At 33.2% G+C, this 24,470-nt stretch overlaps 1 protein-coding gene across 1 annotated transcript; it reads left to right on the top strand.

The window, feature by feature from the left end:
* Positions 1–896: 896 nt before the first annotated feature.
* Positions 897–24,446, top strand: LOC132732349 (uncharacterized; the record flags this gene model as incomplete). Its single annotated transcript, XM_060718760.1, has 20 exons — positions 897–1,110; positions 4,817–4,899; positions 9,889–10,154; positions 10,517–10,679; positions 11,114–11,249; positions 12,719–12,939; positions 13,490–13,756; positions 14,035–14,285; positions 14,636–14,786; positions 17,020–17,181; positions 17,485–17,715; positions 18,217–18,373; positions 19,488–19,588; positions 20,130–20,260; positions 20,795–20,917; positions 21,087–21,252; positions 22,808–23,007; positions 23,482–23,602; positions 24,075–24,204; positions 24,415–24,446. Coding segments are annotated over exons 2-20 (3,037 nt in total), but the record flags the coding sequence as incomplete, so codon positions are not given.
* Positions 24,447–24,470: the final 24 nt, after the last annotated feature.

Here is a 24,470-nt window from a genome sequence, read left to right as displayed (position 1 = left end):
ACATAGAACTGGAAGTGTACTTGCAAATGGCTCATCATATAACAATGTGAGCTTTTTTGTTATAAGAATTTTGGCCTACTTTCACTTTGGACAGACTTTGTGAAAACAAACATGGCTGACAAAGCGGAATCACCTCAAGCAACATATCCTGAGCATTTATGTACAAAGGCATAAATGAAACCAGAGTTCTGCGCTTCAAAAAGCGAAAATAAGGAAAACACGAATAGGAAGATCGATCTCCGTCGCCTATGTACAGCTAAGAGCAGGTGCAACCAGACAGGATGTTCGCGTAAAGCAAAAATTAATGTATGCCATCCAAACATTCAACAGACATAACAGCCACATGATTTAAGTCTGTAATTGACGATTTATGGGTAAAGCTGCACCATGACTGCGTTGAAAGCCATAAAGGCGCCTTATATAGATTTGACGTTTGACGTGCTCCGCGATTCAGATATATGCCATGGTGTTTATGGCATATTTTTGTTGTTTGTTGATATTTTTCTATGTAAATTTGTGAAAATGTTTCAATTATATGGGTTTATAACATAACAAAACATCAAATTCGTACCTATTTTATTAAGCCTTTAAACAATATTGTCACAGAATATCGGGACAACCCACGTATTTAGACGTGATACATCCTTATACGAAAACTGACGGGAAAGGTCCGAAAAGTTGCGAAAGCCGATTGACAATTAGCTTACACATGTTACATGTATGTATACACATACAAGTTAAACATGCGTGTACCGTAATACTGAACTGTAATCGTGTGAACAAAAAGTTACAAAAATCAATAATTCTCTTTATAATGTTTATCAACAATTTATTTTGAAATGAGTTAATATCATACGCAGATTAACATTTGTGATAACAATTTTACATTGTTAAAGATAACAAGTTTACTAAAAACATTTTTTTCAAAAAATGGGCGTTACTTTTTATCCTAACTGTAAATCTGCGTTAAAAAGTGGACCAGGAAGATAAACACACGAACTTTCCGAAAATAGCATGCGTAGTAATTTTTTACGTGTATTGATTACAAATGACATGTCACAATAAACAGATAAAAACTGAGTTACTAATGGAGTTACGTATATGTTACAGGTAAATATATCTTTTCATTTAAACTTGATTTTGTAAGGAATTGAATTGAAATAAAAATATACTTAAATTTGTATCAAATTTAAATCTATAAATTTATATTTATTTAAATAAACCTTTTTGATTAAAAGACTACACATTGTCATTATCAGGTCTTTCACCTATATTATTTTGATCACTAGTTTCACTTTGCTTTCATATAAACCTACTTATGGTTTAGAAGGAAACAACAATTTTCAAAAACTTTTTAAACATTTTTTTTCTTCCTTTAAGCGCGTTTTAAATCATTACAGATGTGAAATGCTTATATTAGAACTACTTCCCTGGCCTCATATTTGCTGATCTCATATTTGAATTACTAAATTACCACAGGCCTACTTTCGTTTTCAGCATAGTTAACACAAAGGGAGGTTATATAAAAGCATTTTAATTATTTTAAAGACAATCTTTTAGAAATAATCATTTTAAAAGGAATCTTTTAAAAATAATCATAAAATGTTTATCTTTCGTTAAGTTATTCTTCAGACCACGCCATTGATTAGGGCGGCTGTAAACTTGGCTGAGTACCAGTTTTTTGAGTTATGATTATTGATCGATTTTCTCACGGTGTCTATTTTACGTGACTGTGATCTGCGCGGGACAAAATATTAAAAAAATGACTGTCAATGTAGTGTTTTTATGTCCCCCTTCGAAGAAGAGGGGGTTTATTGTTTTGCTAATGTCTGTCTGTCTGCCGGTCTGTCCGTCGGTAGACCACATGGTTTCCGCTGATTATCTTGAAAACTATTTTTCTATCACAAAGTTTTCATATTTCACATAGTGATTGGTCATAACTAGTAGATGACCCCTATTGATTTTGGGGTAACTAGGTCAAAGGCCAAGGTCACAGGGGCCTTAAATGTCAGAATGGTTACCTTCAGCTCATTATCTTGGTTACTATTTATCACAAAGTCTTCATATTTCACATATTGATTGGTCATAACTAAAATTACCCATATTGATTTTGAGGTCACTAGGTCAAAGGTCAAGGTCACAGGGGCTTTAAATGTCAGAATGGCTTCTGCTCATTATCTTGGTTACTATTTATCACAAAGTCTTTATATTTCACATATTGATTTGTCATAACTAGTAGATGACCCTTTTGATTTTGGGGTCACTAGGTCAAATGTCAAGGTCACAGGGGCCTTGAATGTTAGTATGATTTCCGCTCATTATCTTGGTTACTATTTATCACAAAGTATTCATATTTCTAAGATTGATTGGTCATAACTAGTAGATGACCCCTATTGATTTTGGGGTCACTAGCTCAAAGGTCGAGGTCGCAGGGGCCTTGAATGGTTGTATGATTTCTGCTTATTATCTTGGGTTCTTTTTATCATTTCACATATTGATTAGTGATAACTAGTAGATGACCCCTATTGATTTTGGGGTCACCAGGTCAAGGTCACGTGCCATAAATGTTAGAATGGTTTCCGCTCATTATCTTGGTTACTATTAATCACAAAGTCTTCACAATTCATATATTGATAGGTCATAACTAGTAGATGACCCCTATAGATGTTTGGGTCACCAGGTCAAAGGTTAAGGTCGCAAGGTCCTTGAATGGTAGTATGATTTCAGCGCATTATCTGGAAAGGAAGGTCAAGGTGACAGGGACCCTAAATGTCAGAATGGATTCCGCTTATTTTCTTGAAAACTATTTACCACAAAGTCTTCATATTTCCTATACTGATTGGTCATAACTAGTAACTGACCCCTATTGATTTTGGGGGTACTAGGTCAAATGTCAAGGTCACAGGGTCCTTGAATGTTAGTATGGTTTTCGCTCATTATCTTGACAGCTATTTATCACAAAATCTTCATATTTCTAAAATTGATTGGTCATAACTATTAGATGACCCCTATTGATTTTAGGTTACTAGTTCAAAGTTCAAGTTCACAGGGGCCTTAAATGTCAGAACGGTTTCCGCTCATTATCTTGAAAACTATTTATCACAAAGTCTTCATTATTTTTTTCCATAAGTGAACACTTGCATGTACTCATTTATAGCAAATTTCTATAACAAAATTTCCAATAATTCGAGTCAGAGCTGGTAAGGTGGGGGGGGGGGTTCATATGGGTCGTTCGACATTTCTTGTCTTTCAATACTTTCTGAATTTTCAGACATGCGTTATCGCCTAATAAGTTACAAGTTATTGCGAACTAACATTTTTGTGTCGCCTCTACGGAGTAGTGGCGACATATAGGGATCACTTCTCCGTCGTCTGTCTGTCCGTCTGTCTGTCTGTCCGTCCGTCCGTCACAAAACTTGTCCGGACTACCCCTTATAAACTACTGGTGCAATTTCATCCAACTTTACAGGAATGATCAGTATCAAGTCTTGTTGTGCATATTGTCAGCATTTTCCGGTTCAATGATTTTTGTCAGAGTTATTGCCCTTTAATAATTTTTAATTTTAAAGTTTGTCCGGACTACTTCTCTTATACCACTAATGCAATTTCAATGAACTTTACAGGATTGATCTGTAGCTCAAGTCCTTGCGCATATTGCAAGGTTTTTCGGTTGAATGATTTTTTGGCCGAGTTATGGCCTTTGATAAAAAGGTGTTTTTTTCTGTGTGTTGCCAGATACACAATAGCTTGTCTGGACTACTCCTCATAAACTACTGGTGCAATTTCATCAAAACTTTACATGATTGATCAGTACCAAGTCTAGTTGTGCACTGTCCGTCTGTCTGTCCGTCTGTCACAAAATTTGTCCCAACATGAAATTGGCCATTATGAGGCGACACATGTGATTACTGATCGCTCTTGTTATTATTTATGATACCAGGGTTTAACCTAGGAATTAATGACAGAGATCCGTATCTAGTAACCCAAAGTACTTATAGTATTTCTCCTTGTGATAACTTTTTCTGTTATTTTTTTATTTGAAACGAGCCATACGTCAAGTAAGAATGTCAAGTTCTAAACTTCACGGACATAATACTGAGTTAAGGAAAGTTGATATATTAAACCCATTTTTAGCTTGAGAATTATTCATTTCTGTCATGAATTTTGACAAAATTATCAAATTCGTCCTAAAATTTCTGTTAAGTTTTTCGTACCACCCCACTTTTTCTATACCATTGAATCTTGCGATAGTTGCATAAAAAAATTATGAACGTCATTAATAAATCCATGTATAGTATGGGGAAATAACTCTATCATAGATTATAATCCCTTTCCATTTAAACTTTGGATACTTTCCGGGACATAAATATGCCAAGAATTTTTTTTATAAAATCATGCCTCTTTTATGGTTTAATTTACAGTTACAACTTAGAATTTCGGTTAAGTATTTTGTAAACGAGTTACGTAACGTAAAAGTTCTAAACTTCACAGATATAAATAGTATTATACTGTAAAAGGTTACGTAAAGTAATAAGTAAAGTATTACACTTCACAGGAACTATTACTGTAAACAGGCTACGCTAAAATAAGAGATGATGTACTAAACTTAACAGTCATCTTTTTCTGTTGAAAAACTATATTTTTATATATACCTGTTGACAATCAGACTACGCAAATTCATAACTAAACTTCAAAACTTCACCGGTTTTATTATTGTGAATAAATTACGCTTAACTTTGACAAAACTTTTAAATATGTTTATATCAATTTTAACTGTAGGCAATCTATGCAAAGTCCGCATATTTTAATATTGTAGACAGACCTGGCGAAGAAGATAGATTGACTCTTTACGACCACAGGTCGGTAGCAAGATGGCGGGTTTTCAAAGATTTCCATACCGTAAGTAGTACATTATTTACTTAAAGTTTGGTTTAATCACTTTGGTAATTCATACACTAACAAGAACTGATATTAAGTATTGAAATATACAGTCGTGTAAATAAGACTAGGTCACCTGATCCATTAGTCACTACTCCCACGCACGAATACGATGATGCTCGATCACTGATACGGTAATTACACGGACTGACAAGGAAATGATGCACCGTGCAAATTACACAGTGACATAACGATTGCATACAATTATAACAATACACTGATGCAAAGCTATATGTTCCGCTATTTTATTATCACATGCAAATTAGATTGTATTAATTATTTAGACAGGTTTATCACTCTTTAAAAATTACTTAATAGATCTATTAACATTTTTATTGTTTATTATTTCACAGATACATAATACTTAAAAATAAGGGCAAAGTTATAATTTCCGCTAAATAATCTTATAATATCACGTGTCAAGAAGTCCAATTACGATTCACTTAACAGTAAGATAGTGTTATCACCATTAAAAAGTACTTGTTTACATTTCTTTTGTTAATTTTATCACTTACTTTGTATATACACTCTACATTATGATAGGTGTTTTCTTCAATATATATGAGTCATTTAAATACAGAAATTGGTCTCTTAGTATGGAAAACCCCATTTTAAGCTTGAGTTTTTTTGAGTATTATTTATTTTTAAAATAGGGAGAGCACTCCTCAATCATAGGCGTCTGAATTTTACGGTGTTGCTTAAAAACTTTGAATGATATTAATAGTCCCACTTTTAGGCAAGAGTACATTTCTGTCAAGATATCAAATTCAACCTAAAATTTCTGTTAAGTTTTTCGTACCACCCCACTTTTTCTATACCCTTGAAACTTGGAATAGTTGCATATGAGCGTCATTAATAAATCCATGCATTGTATAGTGGAAATAACTCTATTATAGATTCTGATAATATTAGTTCTGTCAAGATTATTTACATAATTATGCCCTTACAGTAATGTGTAGAAAAGGGGTCATGATTATGTTAACAATTTATTTTAAAAAAAGGCTTATACAGAAAATGAGTTTTAGTAGCCAGAACTAATACGACATCAACAAGTAAATGCTGTCATCAACAAGTTAATGCTGTCGTACCTAATATCAAGCTAAATTACGGTGTCCTCCTAAAGTCTGGAGACAGTCAGGAAATTTAATAAAATTTGGAATAAAATTCATTTTATGTATTGAAAACTAAACAAAAATGTATACTTTTCTTTATTAACATGCACAAAATGTCAAGGTATTCTAAAACATAAAAGTTCCTTTCACATACTTCGTTACTTCATGCACTATTACCACCACCATGAAACTTGACAGTTGGCACTTGTCAAGAAAAGACTCTCCTTATCGCAACCTATAAAAAACTGATCCATATCCCTGGAACATGTTGACTTTGCTCTTATCACCAAGTAATACTGCATACCACACGACCCAGGTCCCGTATGCATGCGCCTGCCATTCGTTTTAGTCGGCGCATAATAGTCAAGCGTGGTTTCTTGGTGGCTTGAGTAAGGCATTTAGTTTGCGGCAAATTGGTGTTGCAAGCACGAATATGTAGTAAATTAAGTCTTTCATCTTGTAGCTACTCCATGATTATCAGCATCTCTTGCCATTCTTAAGAAGCACTCCGTTGACCAGATCTTGGTCTGTCCTGTGACTAGCTTATTGGACAATCTTGTACCGTGTAAATCTAAAACAGAAATAAGAAACAAATGAGTGTAGTAAACATTTAAAATTATATTGTATTACATAACATAAAAAAATGATTTTGAACATTTACTATAAATGTAGGAATGCGTAAAAATTTTAATCTTGCAATGCCGAGGATGCTGGCGATTTCAACTGCTGAGTTAACAAATTTTTCGTAAATATATGAATGACTCGCATGTCTAAATATAGATCGTCAACAGTTATTTTATCTTGAAAATAGATGTCAATTATTCGCACGGCGCATATCCATATCGGCACCCTTTTTGCTAAATCTACTTAAACGGTACCGTCTTTGCACATCATGTGCATGCACAGACCATTCTTTGTCTGCTGAAGACAAGAAGGTATCATAAACCAATCAAGTAAATGTTCACTCTTATAATAAAAGGTTGCATGTCTAGTGGACAAGAAGTATGCCACTGAAAACTTGAATGTATTACTAAGGAATTTAATTATTTTTCAATTACTGCAACTCAAAAATAAGCTTCACAAAATCTTAATGTTTCGCCACACCAACAGCCTCGGCATGTTCTTTGGGCAGATTTATGTACACATGATACATTTTACATGTACTCATTTGACAAATATAAATGAATAGTCAAAAATGCATTTTAAATTCCAATACATATATAACACTGTGACTTTTTGTGTCGCCTCTACGGAGTAGTGGCGACATAGCGGGATCACTTCCCCGTCGTCTGTCTGTCTGTCCGTCTGTCAAAAAAACTTATCCGGATTAGTCCTCATAAACTACTGGGCTGCGTTTCATGGAGAGTCCTAAGTCTTAAGTTTGTCTTAAGATAAAAATTGTGACAATTTTGCGTTTCAAAGAAAGTCTTAAAAAAGGTCCTAACTTATGACTCCTATACTTATGACAAAAACAGTCCTAAGTCTAGGAGTGTTTAAAAGGTATCTTAAGATTGTCTTAAGTCAAAACCACTCCAAAATCAAACAATTTTTTGTTGTATTTTGTTTTGAAAACTATCTAGAATGATAGATAATGGTCTAATTAAGAAAATAAATCCGAACACCAATATTTTTAATTCAGTCATTAACGCTGTACAGACGTTTAAAGAGTTGTTTACATGACGTCACAATGTAGCGCCAAATATCGCGTGCAAAACATAATAATATTACTGCGCGCTGTACAATTGCAGTTGCGTAGCAAGCAAGGGGGTTCGTAACCATTTTTGTACGATGAAATTAAATAAAACGGTTATTTTATCGTTTTTCATGAAATATGGTATATATTTTCGCTCAACATGATAAGAGGGCAATACATTACTTTTTATTCTTCCTATAATCAATTACATAGTAAATCCAATCTGGGATTATGCGAGTGCCATTGTATTTTGTAACATTTTTCAGGAGAGCGAATATGTCGTAAGTCTTAAGTTTAGGACAAAAGATAGGACAGTTACTTGAAACGGTCTTAAGTGCAAAAACTTTTTCTTCTAAAGTTGGTCATAAGTCCTAGGATTTAGGATTAACTTAGGACTCTCCATGAAACGCAGCCCAGGTGTTTATTCCATCCAAAACAGAGTTATGGCCCATGATTAGTTGTGCAGTGCGCATATATATATATATATATATATATATATATATATATATATATATATATAGCAATAGTGCTATTTATTTTCAACTGCTAGATTGATTTCAAGAAGTCTTTATGGGACCCAACAATATGAAAAGGGAAATTTGAATGCCATGATAAATTTATGTAAAAAAAGCCTCCAGTTGTTGCGTTAGTAATAATCAGTACTCGGAGGGGGATATAAATTCAACGAATTTGCTTGTTGATTTTTGTCAGAGTTATTTCCCTTTCATGATTTTAGATTTGAAATTTGTCCAGACTACTCCTGTTATACTACTTATGCAATGACACAGAATTGATCGTTAGCTCAAATTCTTGTGCATATTGCACATGGTTTTATTTAGGTTGGATGATTTTTGCCGAGTTATGGCTGTCACGAGGCGACAATGGCATCACTGATGACCTTTGTTTCTTTGAAAATTGGTGAACACATCTCATGAAATTTACTTTCAACACATTAATTTATTTCTGGGAGCAACAATACATGAAATACAATGGAAATGTATGTGTTCTACTTATGTTTATGCAATAGTTATTGTCAAAGGTATTTCTGAAGAGCTTATTAATATTGAAAAATGTTTGTTTGTTACTCAGTAGATTAGCATAATATATACATTTACATAGATTCTGAATAATTTTCCGGTTAGTTCAACTTAAAAAGTTTTTTTTAATTTTTGTAAGGTAGGCCAGGTATAATAATAACGTTTAAAATATTTTCTACGTAGTTCTCCAAATTTTGGACATATTAGTAAAAAATGACATTCGTTTTCGATCATATAAGAATTACAATTTAAACAAATTCCTTCCGTCCTAGGAATATTAATGTAGCGTCCGCGTTCTATTGTCAAATCATGTGAAGATGTACGAAATTTCGTTTAAGATATTCTGAATTTTGCTTTCTGTATAAAGTCGAGATAACTTTCTAATTTACATTCATGTTTAAATAAACAATATGTTTCGAGACGAGGATATTTATTAGCACCATCGTTAATAATATACATCTAATATCCGTTGCTTAATCATATTTACATAAATTTGGATGTTAAATTGGCTTTGCCATAAATACATTAAACCGTAATTATAAAGTATTTCTTTAATCTGGCTAGCCCAGTTATAACCATTCTATGTATTTCCTTATTCAACATCTCTCAATAACATATTATAAGTTTTAAATAGTAGTGATTGATTATCTTAAGTAATTAATATAACCCAGTACTTTATCAATATAATTTTTTGGTACACATTTATTGGTGCCCCCCCCCCCCAATTCGCTGTATAGAGCATCTTTGTTTGTGGAGCGTTTTACACATAGAACTCTCTTACAAAATTTCGTATGTTCAATCTCAATATCTGGTCCAGCGTGATGACCCCATACCACTGCACAATAATTAAGAGTAGACATTACAAAAGAATCAAAAATATATATCTTTTGGGATACATGTAATTCTAATTGGTTGTAAACAATGAATGAATTTTGAAGAGAAAACTGAGCATGTTGAGCAATTCTCTGTTGCGTGCGATTCCAGTCCCCGTTTTTAAATAATCGAGCACCTTTTTACATTGGAATTATGTGGTATTTGTGTGGTAAAGCTTTTGTTTCATAATTGTAAGGGGTTTCATTAACAATACTTTGACAACTTTATTTTGCAGCGGATCTCATGGGACAGCTGCGCATGTTCAAAGAATTCAAGGACAAAGCAAAGCAAGCACTTTTACGGAATAGTCTGGCTGAGGCCCATCAATGGTACAATGCTGCATTAAGCTTCTTTGAACAGCCTTTTCTACCCCAGCCAATTGTGAATGAACATCATGTTATTTTGTGTAACAGGTCACAAGTTTGTTATAGACAAGGTCTATATAAACAATCTGAGGAAGATGCAGTTACAGCTATAAATATTTGTCCAACATATGCGAAGGTGAATAATTAGTTAATATTATAACATTATGTTAATATCCACGATTTAAAAATTCACGGACTAAGCCGCTTCGCTTTACTATTTCGCTGCTCAAAGTAAGTTATAATTTTGTTTAATAAGAAATGTTAAACATAAATTGAAAGTAAAATTGTATTATTTCAATGTCACTTGAAAAACATTTGAAGATAAAGGTGAAATTTGCTAAAATTTCAAATACGATTAAGGATTCAAACAGTTGATAAACAATGTCATAGTCTGTGTGACATACATGTGCACTATTAACAACATCTGAAGAATGAACTCAGTGCACTTTTGAAGCAAATTATAATGACGTAACCAATATTATGTTTTCATTTTTAAAGGCATATTGGAGAGCATCTCAGGCTGTGTTAGCTGGACCTGGAAATAGACAAGAGCTAGCTGTGAAGTTCCTGGCTGATGCACTTTTATTGGGTCTTGATGAACTAGATCAAAGACATTTTTTAACAGAAATCTGCAAACTTGCAATTAATACTCAACTCACGGGTATTGTTTGTTTATAGATAGTTATGACCATTATTTTAATTGTTGTACTAGGGTTTTTCTAGTATTTGACATATTCAATGTTCAGGACTGTGAAAGCTGTAAAATAACGTTATATCAAGTTTTTACTTGTCCTGGTCGGAGAAAAATTAAGGCTATTGCTACGGTCAATATGTTGTTGAATAAAATCTGACTCTGACCTTTATTTGTCTTTGTAAATTTAGGTCAAATGATATGTAATGTTTTCATTTTCATATGCGTAATGTTTACATTTTCATATGCATAATGTTTTTCATACCCTAATTTTAATGAGCTTGTATATGCAATAACTACAAGGAATTATTGAACTGTACTACATTTGAATGTATTATGTTAGAAATATTTGTTCTTAGCTGCTAAATCTATTCTTCTGATTTTAACGCTTTGACATTCCTTAGGTTTGATGCTGTCGACCTTGTGCAGCCTTTATCTACCAGACGCCCGGGACAAAATTTGGTTGTCAGTTATTAAGAAGCTTTGTGACCAGAATGAATGGGATGGCATGGCGATGCTTTTGATACATTATGAACCAAGGTTTAGTTTGACGTTTTGATGTTTTCAAGCTAATCATTTTGTAGAATAAATAAGCTTTATTAGTCCCCTACCGGTTTAACCGGAGGGGACTTTAGGTTTACCCTCCGTCCGTCTGTCTGTCTGTCTGTCCGTCCGTCTGTCTGTCTGTCTGTCAGTCCGTCAGTCCGTCCGTCCACAAAACTGGATCCCGCGATAACGCAAAAAGTACTTAAAATATTTTTATGAAACTTGATATATGGGTAAATGGCAGTCTGCAGATTATGCACATCTTTTTCTTTTCTTCCTATGTTGAAAATTCTGGTTGCTATGGCAACAAATAGCCTTGATTTCAAGATTTCTGATTTAATTTTTTCAGCTTTTTCACTATAAGTTCTTTATTTCTTAAGGTGTTTACTTCAAACTTTAAATATAAATTTCTGGTCATCAACCACATCATATGTGACAAGGTTTATAACTCTAGCACAAAAATTATCAGTATTACCTCCCTTGAACTTAGAATTTTTATGGAAAAAAATGTTGTCTTTTTTAAATAACTTCTTTATTTCCTAATGTATCTACTTCAAACTTCATATATATGTTTCTTATTATCACTCAACATTTTTGAGAAGGTTAAATACTCTAGCAAGACTATTTCCAGAATTATGTCCCCCTTGAACTTAGATTTTTTTCGAGAAATTGGTATTTTTTACTCCAACTTCTTCATTCCTTATAAGATTTACTTTAAAATCCCACATCGTAATAATATGACAAGGTTGTATAAACATAATTGCCTTACTAGGCAGGGAAACTTAACACATTACTGTGAAATAGACAAACTTAGAACTCAAAAGATTTAAGTTCATTCATGTCATTCATTCACTCGTGAAATTGAAATCAGAATGTTGCTGGGGTTCTAACCGGTAGGGGACTTATGGATTGCTTGCAATACTATGATAATTGCTTGTTTTATTTAAAACACACTCAAGTGCGGTTCTTGGAACTAACCAGTACTAGATTAAACATGGCTGTAGGAGAGGGTCCTAGAAAATGACTATGTTATAACTTTTGGTCCAGCCCTTTGTATATTAACATTATTGTATTTATGTATTATTGTGAAATTTTATTAAACACAATATGATTAGATAAAAAAAGAAACGGAAATTAAAACGGCAATGACGCCAGCAGGGCCATCAATTCACGATCCCTGGGTTGAGCAAAAGATATCGTTAGTTTTTGCTTCTTAATTTTTATTGTTTATGTAAAAAAGAAGTGTTGTATTGCATAAAATAAAATCATTTGTTACAACAGTGTTATAAAGCAGAAGAGTAAAAAGTTATTTTTTAACATGAACAGTCTTATTTTAATTCAACGGAGTCTGGCATTTTAGTTTTTCAATTTTCATTATTGTCAAGTGATCACCCTTTTCCGAAAATGTGTGGATATCTCTTCGTTTCTGTCTAATTACATCTCCTCAAATATTCTTTCTCCAGGAGTGTTCAGCATTCTTTGAATACACTAGACGTTTCAGAATGGAAGTGTGGTGACATTATTGTTGGTAAACTTCTGAAGACTTTGCCAGATGACAAAATGGCAATATTTGGGGAGAGATTAGCAATTTGTCTTCTTCAGAAAGGCGCTTCAATTGAAACTATTGAAGTGTATACAATGACGAATTCCTTACACTTTCTCGTAGACTTGTCATTGAGAATTCGTGAGTATCATCTTTCGTGAAAATATTCAGTTGTATTCATTAATAAGTTTTGTATCTGAGTGGACAATTTTACTACTGTATTTTAGAGTATATACATTGTCTTTAGATATACTTTACACTATTTAGGCAAACATTACTCGGGGAAGTTCATTTAGTAAGCATCATAAAGTACTTCTTGCGAAGTACTTGTGTATAATATGATGATAATTGATGAATTAAATGATAGAACTCTTGATTTTTCCATCGACCGAATTCCACTTCTGAAAAATATATTACTTATAATAAGGAGCGTCCGAGGCAGAGTGGTTTAGGTCTGTGACTTCAAATAAATTGCCCCTGACATCGGCGGATCTACTCAGGTGCCTGTTCGTGCCTGGAATTATGAACGGAGGGAGCTGAGGTCGTCCTCTTCTACCAGTAAAGCTGGTAAGTCGCCATATGATCTTGTACTGTGTTGATGTGCCGTTAAGCCCAACAGAAAAACCGTGACGAAATATATATATATATATATAACGCTGTATAATGATAAAAAACTGTTGTATAATTTCAGGATCAGTAACATTGTTAAGATTTGTCCTTGACAATTACGAGTGTGTCCGAGTAAAGATAAATTACCAAGATAACGAAGGGAACACAGCATTTCATTTGGTTGTTAAAGCAAGTGTAGACAACGTTGATATATGTGAGAATGTAGTCGTCTTATTGTTGAAGAATAAATGTGATATGTCTTTGAGAGACTGTACAAATAAAATACCAGCCGACTATGTGAACAAAGACAGCAAGTTATTTCAGTTGCTTCAACAGGTTTCAAATCCAGGTATGTCAATATAAGGTAACGATCACACTTTAAAACTTTAGAATATAATATTTTAACTTGTATGCATTTTCAAATCAATAGTATACTTTCTTGGATCTAAGTACATGTATATGTGAGTGCGTTAAACGTAATAGTTTACATGTTGTTTATATCCTTGCAACGAACTGTAAAATAAAGTAAAATGTGTATACTCAGACGTTAGATATATTGCTTACATTTTAGGTTGTACAAATCATCGCTTTACAAATAATGTCTCATACATGTACATTATTTTACAGTTGAAGAGCTACGTAAAAAGTTGGAACAACTGAAGACTGAAGGAAACACGGCATTTGTAAATAAGGACTATACAAGGGCTGTGCATTTTTATAATGAAGCTCTCGTGGTCGCACAGCAGTCACCAGATCTGTATAAAGAAGCTGCAATACTTTACAGCAACAAGTCAAATGTTCGATACCAAACGGGTGATACAGAAAATGCTCTGATAAATGCAATTGCTGCAATCAATTCTGACCCCGAGTACTCTAAAGTAAGTCGATTGATATGTTCTAGTCAGTTGCAAAACTTTTTGACTTTAATTATCTTAACACTAAAGACTCTTGCTTTATAATCCCGAATTCTTTAAGATAAGCCATTTGTTTTGTACTGGTCGATCAGTTGCAAAACTTTGACTTTAATTATTCAAAAATTACAGACGTTTGCTTTTGCTTTTTGATCCTCAATACTCTATAGTAGGTCATTTGATGTGTTGTGGTCAATGGCAAAAATTCAGTTCAATTAGAAATTTAAGACTTTTTCTGTGCTCAAGCAGCTTGCTATGTATTTGTACTTTGACGTTTTGTACATCATATAATGTGAGATAAAAATTTTTGTTTGCAGGGGTACTTTCGGCATAGCAAGGCCCTGTTTCGTTTAGGATCTGCTATTGAAGCATTCAAAACTCTTGTTGATGGTTACTCTAAATCAAAACAAATAAACAATAAAGTTGATCTTCTTACAGAGGCAGCAGTTATTTTGAACAGTTTTGAAGGTAAAGTATGAGCTGTTCCTATCAATACATCATCTGTTAAAATGAGCTGAAAGTAATCATTTTGTTTTTTAACTATATCATTCAGAATAAATTCCATGAAAAATAAGATATTCATTTAAAGTTGTAAAAGTCATTGATATATCCTTGTCATAAGACTTTTTTGTGTTAAATGAGGATTTTTTATCACATTTAATTTGTAGAGGTAATATATTAGAAGTTGTAAGTACCAGGTTTAAACACTAATGACGAAATCTTTGATACATTTTATGTTTATGCAAGGTGCCAAATACTTTCGGTGGGTTTTGAGTAGTATTACAGCTGACAGAGTTGTTTATTGTTATTTTCCTCAATGATGAAAAACTTAATAACCTTATAACATTTTATGGTGTTTTATATTGATTGTTGGAATATGATAAATACAGCTATACATACATCTACTATGGTTTAGTTTACAGTTTTATTAGCTCACCTTGCACAAAGTGCAGGTGAGCTTTTAGGATGGCCAACCAAATGGCGTCCGTCGTCTGTCGTCCGTCCACATTTTAAATATTCTAAGGACATCTTCTATGATACCGCAAAGCCAATGTTAATGAAACTTGGCAGGAATACTCTTTGTATGAAGCTCTATCAAGATTGTTCAAAGAATTCCATTTCATGCAGAACTCTGGTTGCCATGGTAACCGAAAGAAAAATCTTTAAATATCTTCTTTTAAAAAACCGTAAGAGCTAGAGCTTAGATATTTGGCATGAAACATCTTCTAATGAGTGTCTACCAAGTTTGTTCAAATAAAAGCCCTAGGGTCAAAATTGGCCCCGCCCCAGGGGGTCATTGATTTTCCCTATATGCATATAGTAAAAACTTTAAAAATCTTCCTTTAAAGAACCCAAAGAGCTAGAGCTAAGATATTTGGCATGAAACATCTTCTAGTGAGTGTCTACCAAGTTTGTTCAAATAAAAGCTCTGGGGTCAAAATTGGCCCCAGCCCGGGGGGTCATTGATTTTCCCTATATGCATATAGTAAAAACTTAAAAAATCTTCTTTTAAAGAACTGTTAAAGCTAGAGCTTAGATATTTGGCATGAAACATCTTCTAGTGAATGTCTACCAAGTTTGTTCAGATAAAAGCCCTGGGGTCAAAATTGGTCCTGCCCCAGGGGTCATTGATTTTCCCTATATGCATATAGTAAAAACTTAAAAAATCTTCTTTTAAAGAACCCAAAGAGCTAGAGCTAAGATATTTGACATGAAATATCTTCTAGTGAGTGTCTACCAAGTTTGTTCAAATAAAAGCCCTGGGGTCAAAATTGGCCCCGCCCGGGGGGTCATTGATTTTCCCTATATGCATATAGTAAAAACTTAAAAAATCTTCTTTTAAAGAACCTTAAGAGCTAGAGCTTAGATATTTGGCATGAAACATCTTCTAGTGAATGTCTACCAAGTTTGTTCAAATAAAAGCCCTGGGGTCAAAATTGGCCCCGTCCCAGGGGGTCATAGATTTTCCCTATATGCATATAGTAAAAACTTAAAAAATCTTCTTTTAAAGAACCCAAAGAGCTAGAGCTAAGATATTTGACATGAAATATCTTCTAGTGAGAGTCTACCAAGTTTGTTCAAATAAAAGCCCTGGGGTCAAAATTGGCCCCGCCCCAGGGGGTCATTGATTTTCCCTATATGCATATAGTAAAAACTTAAAAAATCTTCTTTTAAAGAACTCAAAGAGCTAGAGCTAAGATATTTAGCATGAAACATGTTCTTATGGGTGTCTACCAAGTATGTTCAAATAAAAGCCCTGGGGTCAAAACTGGCCCTGCCCCGGGGGTCATTGATTTTCCTTATATGTGTATAGCAAAAACTTAAAAATCTTCTTTGAAAAAACCCAAATAGCTTGAGTTTAGATATTATACATGAACATCTTTAAGTAAATATCTACAAAGTTTGTTCAAATAAAAGCCCGGGGGTCAAAACTGGCCCTGCCCCAGGGGTGTCATTGTTTTTAACTATATGTGTATAGTAAAAACTTAAAAATCTTCTTTTAAAAAACCCAATGAGCTAGAACTTAGATGTTTAGCATGAAACATCTTCTTATGGGTGTCTACCAAGTCTGTTCAAATAAAAGCCCTTGGGTAAAAATTGGCCCGGAGGGGGCTATATATAGGTGAGCGACCTCAGGGCCATCATGGCCCTCTCGTTGTGAAAGTATATTATAGAAATTAATATTTGATAATATCTATAGGCGAGGAGCTCGTGCAATGCTACCAAATGTTGGACAACCAAAACCCTGACATTTGGCAAAACGTCTTAACTCAACTTAGTAAAAAGTCAGAGTGGAAATCTATTGCATATTTAATGCTTGGACCAAATCTAGAAACGTGTACATCAGACAGATTGAATTCGGGTATTCTTTATAAAATATATCTATTTTAAATTCGATTTCTAGGATTTAAATAAAAGGGGTATTAAATGGAGAGGCATTGCTTAATTTACCTCAATCCTTTTACCTTAAACTACAATTATTGACGCAGTGTTATTTACGCAGTGTTTACGCAATATAAGTTGTCAGTTATACAATTAATACAAAACATATTTACCTTTTCTAATGTTTTCTTTCAAGCCAAAACAAGGGTATTAATTTTGTTTTTATTATGAAATGTATACAATTTTATTTATGTTATCATATTTTAAATTACTTATGTTACAGGCGAGCACATAGCTACTTTCTGTACTGGCGTTGCTGGAAAATGTTCTACTGCTGATATGGAGACAAAAACTGTTTTGAATTTCCTGAGAGGATCAGACGAGATCCCATCTTGGTTGAACGTTGTAATGTGTGTGGTGCATGCACATGGGGGTGATCAAACATTACGGGGTTTTGCTGTAGTTGAGAATGACTGTCCGCTTCATGCCGTATTACGATTTGTGATGAAAACTGGTAATTAAATATTCCTGTTGCTATGCAAATTATTCCTCAATTTAATTTTTATTGAATTTTATTAACTCATTTACTTGTATTTATTACTAGTTAGGCTTTATATTTGTCTTGGAAATATACCTATATTTTATTGAATTGTTTTTTTCGTAAAACTGTCGTATTTTGTACATTACTATTAACTGAGGATTCTTTTGCGTCACATGCACATTTTCATGGGCATTGAATGTACTTCTTTCACAATGTGTTTGGTTGTATATTCTGTTTTCAAAGTTTTGAATACGTATTTGACATTCAAAGTACAATTTTCAGTTTCCTTTTTTAGACGTAAATTCAATTTAAAATACATTGTGTGTTCACAAAACATCCTCAAATTTTCATATAATGCTGAAGGTTGTCGTGTTTAAATTAAGTTATTTCAGTTTATACAAATGAAATTTAGTCTGAAACATTATTTGTAATACTTACTTAACTGTCTGTTTTTGTACTTTTTTGTACTTGTAGGTTCGACATTACTTCTTGAAAAGTTTCCACAAAGTGGGTCAGGTTGGTGTGATAAAAGTGGAGCAGAGGAATCAGGATTTCACATTCTAGCTAAAAACAAACTTGCGGCCGATTGCCTTTACAAATTGGCGAGAACGCTCTTGATGAAAGGATACAAGTAAGGTCTTCATATGAAATACAACGAAAAAATTTTATTAGATCATTGCTATCAGCCTACATTTCAGTGTAATGTAAAATTCTAACAGTTGACAAAAGGCCTTGTTGGTTGAATAAGACAGACAAATATTTAATTGCATATATCAGAATTGTAGTATTATCTAAGATAAACGTATCGTAAACATATAATGATATGTATTAATTGACTTCCATGAACATGCCATTTTAACAATGTATAGGTACATGTTTGACATGATTTGCCAAGTAAGTTGCTTACATTGCTTTCCTGACACACACCAACCAACACACACCCACCCACCCCCCCCCCCCCCACACACACCCACCACCCCCCACACACACCACCCACCCACCCACCCCCCCCACACACACACCACCCACCCCCCCCACACACCCCCCCCCACACACCACCCCCACACCAATCCACCCACCCCCACACATCCCCACCCGCCCACACACACCCACACACACACCCCACCCCCCACACCCATCTTTGTTATATTATAAATTCCTATTCAAATCCAATTCCATTTTGATTAAAATCAAATAATGTAAGTAATATTGTTTAAATCTAAGATGACAATTAATGGAGAAAAAAATTGCGGATAAACTGAAGTAAAACTATTCAGGACGAATAAAGTGTTCTGTTTGCGTTCAGCATGGTTAGTAGTAACTTATCCTATGCAAGTTAACAAGTTAGACTTCGACCGAGTATCTTTTTAAAGATACTTCTTGTTTTGCAGTATAAATGTCGCTATATCATCATCTGATGATGTCTTAGGGAGTACAACAAAACTCAGAAAAAATACTGTTATATAAAGAATAATCTGGATGAAACATTTTATTTGAAATGTGATAGCGAAATATATACAAGCTTGTCCATACCTTTTTCCCGACATCTCGTTCTACCAATACATTTTAAATTTAGTGTTACCTTAAGAATATATGTTTCATTTTTAAAATAGAACAAGCAAATACTTTCCTTTATTTAATTCTTTTTCGTTTTGCAGTTACTTGATTTGCATGATTAGAATGCTTTTTGTATCAGTAACTGCATGTTGGTAATTGCCAAAAGAATTTGAAATTGTGTAATTCAGTGATGTGTTACGGAAGGATAAGAAGGGGAAGATTCCATACGATTATCTCCACGATGATTATCCATGTCGTGTATACGACTTGTTTCTTCCAGACAACAAAAGTAAGCTGAATTTCATAGCTTAGATAGGGTGTAACATTGCCTAACGGTCATATACAAAAATTGGACAAAGCATGCTTCCGTCCTAGTTCAATTTAATTAAAATGTTTTGTGAATGTAAATGAAATTCAATTTTCCTTCAGAAACAGAAATATCACACTTAGATATTTATGTAAATTGTAGCTGTACCTTGTGCTCATGAACAAAGATTGTATAAAAATCTTTATCCTGGGTTAAAAATACGCCACACCCTATATATGGTCCCTCAAGATATTTAAATTTTGATTACCAAAATACTTAATAGACATGTCCTTATTTTAATCATATTTGCTTAGAATTTTGATTACTTAAAAGTTAGTAAATGTATGACATTTCTACAACCGTGTGTATTTGTCTTCATACTTATACTTTGTAATCATATTGTACTTACTTTGTGCTGCAGTTTAACAAACATTTAAATTAGTAGTATACTATAGACATTTTAATTGCTGTATAATTAATTAATATATTAATCATATAATTATAATATTTTGATGTTTTGTAGCTATAGAACCTGTGCACGCTCGTAGACTTTGCAACATCGGGAAACTAAAGAATAATAACAACAAACATGAAACTGCAATTAACATATTTAACAAAGTCCTTCGTCTTAGAATTAAAAAGGATCACTTCATGGTAATTTGAATTCTTGTTACTCTTTCATTTATATCATTCAATTTTACATTGCATTACTGTGTGGACTGTAAAGGTATTCTTTGATGATCTACCTGATTTCAGTGAAATAAAGATAATCTTTTCTCACCAGAATCATTGAAGCATTACAGGACATGTTTACACCATCTGCAAATTCATTTCTTTTTGTTTTTATTGTTTTCATATTTATTGACACAATTATTTAATAGCAATAAGGTGTTCAATATTTTAAAACATATAGATACAACTTAAATTCAAATTGCTGACAAAAAACGTGGTGTTTGAACATGGTATGCACTTTTTAATACTTTTCTGAAAAACAAATGGTACCCCAGGGCTAAGCTTGTAACATTTTCAAATTGCATTTCTTATTTGGGCGTCCTTTAGGGTTTTCTTTTTCTTCTATCAGATTATGTTCACAATGCAGAAATAGTTGCATGTTGTTATTGTTGTGATATAATTTCGTAGTTACCAATGATGTAAGATGATTGTAATCTATTTTCTGATTTATTTAAGAGGCATGAGGACATTCATGCATATGCACTGAAAAACAAAGCTGAAAGTTATCTAAAGATCGGAGACCTTAACAAGGCACTGAAGGAAGCAGATAAAAGTAAAGAGATTGTGCCAAGTTATGATGTACGTATTTTCGCTACTATGTCATATCATATCATGAACTTCCGCTTGTATTATCCTTTCAAGAAATTACAATTACTTAATTGTTGATTTAAATTTATTTCAAAGTTGCTCTTTTTAAAATGAACTAATGAATTATAATGTAAAATCAGCATTTTAATTTGACCGACAGGTTTATCTGATATGTGCTAAGGCAAGAGCAGATTTGAGAAGTTATGACCAAGCATTTGGAGACTTTATCAATGCATTTGATTATGCTGGTGATGGTGGAACATCACAAGTACTTGAAGTATGTGAGGAAATAGTAAAGTTTTTGTCCCAGCTGCCAAACCAGCGAAGTAAGTGTCATATGGATAATTTTATTATGCCCCCCCCCCCCCATAGGGGGAATTTATGTTTACCCTTGTCCGTCCGTCCATCAATCCGTCCATCCATCCGTCCGTTCTCATTTTGTGGTGTCGCACATAGCTCAATAAGTATTTGACTTAAGAGTCATGAAATTTACAAGGAATGTTGCTCAGCATGTGTAGTTGTGCACCTGGGGTTTTTTTTGTAGATTTATTTAGTACTTGTAGAGTTATTGCCCTTGACTTAGTAAAAATTTGCAAATTTCAACTTGCGTCACACATAGCTCAAAAAATATTTGCCCTAGAGTCATGAATCTTTACAAGAATGTTGATCAGCATGTGAAATGGTGCGCCTGGGGGTTCGCTTGTGGAGTTTTTCTGTTTTGTCAGAGTTATTGCCCTTGACTTAGTGAAAATTTGCATTTTTCAATTTGTGTCGTACATAGCTCAAAAAGTATTTTACCTAGAGTCATGAAACTTAATAGGAATGTTTGTAAGCATATGTAGTTGTGCACCTCGGGTTTCGCTTGTGGATTTATCCAATATTTCTAGAGTTATTGACCTTGACTTAGTGTTCATTTTGTTGTGTTATTTGTTCGAATTAGACCCAACTTTACAGGAGTAATGATCAATATCAATGTGAATCTATGTATCTGGGGTTTTGCATGTGAATTTGCTTTAGTTGTCCCTTGACTTAGTATAATTTTGCAATTTTTTAACTTGTTCATGTATAGCTCAAAAAGTATTTGACCTGTAGGCCAATGAAAGTTTACAAGAATGTTGGTCAGCATGTGCACTGATTATTCAGTATTTCTAAAGTTCTTGCCCTTTACTTAGTAAAAGATTTTAGTTTTCAACTTGTGGCAATTGTAGACCAAAACTATTTGATGTAGATTTATAAGATTGAAAAAAACAGTGGAGTGTGGGGTCACCCGTGTCCTACGGACACAATTTTAGGTTTTTCATTTAATTTTATTCATAATTTAATTATTTCATCAATAAAGATTTGTCTAAGAGAGTGAGTTAACATGGTGATAGATGAAACATGCAGTTAGTAAGAAATTTGAAGTACAGGTTCTTGATACACTTTACAGTTTTGTATTCTGTACCGATGTATTACGGTTATGTAATTGTTGTTAATATGGTTTATCAGGTTGTTTTCTCCCTCTCTTGGATCAATTTTATCTTCTGTAAATGTTGAACACCCTTCATGATAATATTTCACACAATTCAAGTTTTTACTTTGCCAGAATTTGTTCTGGGGACAAATGTTTCTCTGGATAAAAGCATTTACTGGGAATTGAAAGAATTAATATATATTTAGAAATGAGTTTTCGAGTATACATCAAAGGACATGTGAATATTTAATATTAGTCGATAATGACTATGCCATGACGTTATTCTACTGCATTTCGCCCTAATAAAGTTAAAAGATGTAATAAATGAAAACGGTGAATGCTATTATATACAAATGAGTATGGTTGTGAAACAGATCATGTTTTTTTTATACCTTCTTATATGTCACAATACATCTCTGATATTTTAGGTAAGTCTATGACTCAAAGAATATCAAGAACTCGGCCTGGAAATGGACCTTTATGGGCTAGGATCTGTCATAAATTTGTGCTCCATAACGAATGGAAAACTGGAGAAATAGCACACAACCTGTTCAAATATGATCAGGAAGCACATATTCTACCTATACAAATTAATGTAGCGTGTTTTTGTAGTTTAAATGATATCAGGGTAAAATATTTTATATTTTATTATTGTATTAGTATTTGTTACTGTTTTGTAAGAATGTTTGAAATAATACAATGTAAAGTAAATGGAAAATGGATAGATAGATTATCGTTCAGATTTTTTAAGAATAAATGAAACAAATTAGTAACATTGTTTTGTTTTTTTGTACATTGTCTTTTAAAGTATTCATGAAAGTAGGTAGCTGCTGCGTCTTGACATATGTTTTAAAGAATTCATTCAATAAAGTTTAGAATTAATTCCAACAAATAATCAAATAATGCATAAGAATAGGCATACGCGGTTCAAGACATCTAAATTTTGTCTGTCATTATATAATGCACTATTTCAAAAGAGTAATTGTTTGCAGTCTGTACGATACATGGGCTGATTAAAATAATGTAGTATGGAAACTCTATATGTCTTATGATTTTAATGTCCTGTTGAAACTTATAATCTTGTAACTTTATTTCCAAACAGAGTCATCCATGGTCTGCTAATATGATGCTCTATTTCTTACATTGTGGATCAGATAGAAAAGCTATATCACTAGAACAAGGTGACACATACCTGCATGCTTCAGTGAGGATATCGTTAGTCGGTATGCTTTACTCTTGTTTTGAAATAAAACGAAATTTGCTTTAATCGCTATTTTAACACAAAGAGGTGGTGAAGCCAGAAGGTCTGACAAGCTTTGGGGTTTTGTTGCAGCATTAGATAAAAAATTATTTTATCTGGCATTTGTAAAAAACAACTTTTGTCAGATTATCACATCTGATTCAAACACTCATTTATTTTCATACACGATGGAAAAAAATGAAATCTACATTTTTAGAACTAAATACGTATTTCTTTGTGGACCTCTTAAACAGCTACACAAATAATGCTGAATTGGTCAAAAATGACCAGGACAAATGCAGACTTCTGCATTGTAGAAATAATCATTTTTAGCAAATGTTGCAGATAAGCGATCTAAGATAGAGAAAAACAGAAAGGCCACAAAAGCCTTCTTGTTTTCAAATCAGAAACATACATGTATGTGTAATGGAACTTATTGAAATATATTTTTTCAGCTAGTTTTCCAGACTTATTAACATATGTGATAAAGAATACAAATGCCAATGAACTACACTTATGTGACCAGGATGGCAATACATTGCTTCATATAGCAACGAAGGAAAGAAAAGTAGATAGGCATGCAAGGTGAATAATGACATTACCATTCTTTCAAGCAATAACATTAATTAATTCTGTATTCTGAAAATTTATTGTTACTGTATAAGTTGAAAATATGTTTTGAATCAAGAATGGGTTAGTTTTACATGTATCTCGTAGTTATATAGTACTTTTCAACTGGTACTTCAATATTTCCATCTTTTGTTGTAATAATATGACATTTTATTTAAAACGAAGGTTTGTCGTGATAAAAATACTACTAAAATGTGGTATAGATGCACAGAAACTGAATA

This window comes from Ruditapes philippinarum, unplaced genomic scaffold (assembly GCF_026571515.1).
Source record: "Ruditapes philippinarum isolate M1 unplaced genomic scaffold, ASM2657151v2 ctg2741_1_1_1_1, whole genome shotgun sequence".
Classification (NCBI taxonomy): domain Eukaryota; kingdom Metazoa; phylum Mollusca; class Bivalvia; order Venerida; family Veneridae; genus Ruditapes; species Ruditapes philippinarum.
Note: the sequence above shows the minus strand (reverse complement) of the source record. Positions and strands in the feature narration are given on the sequence as shown.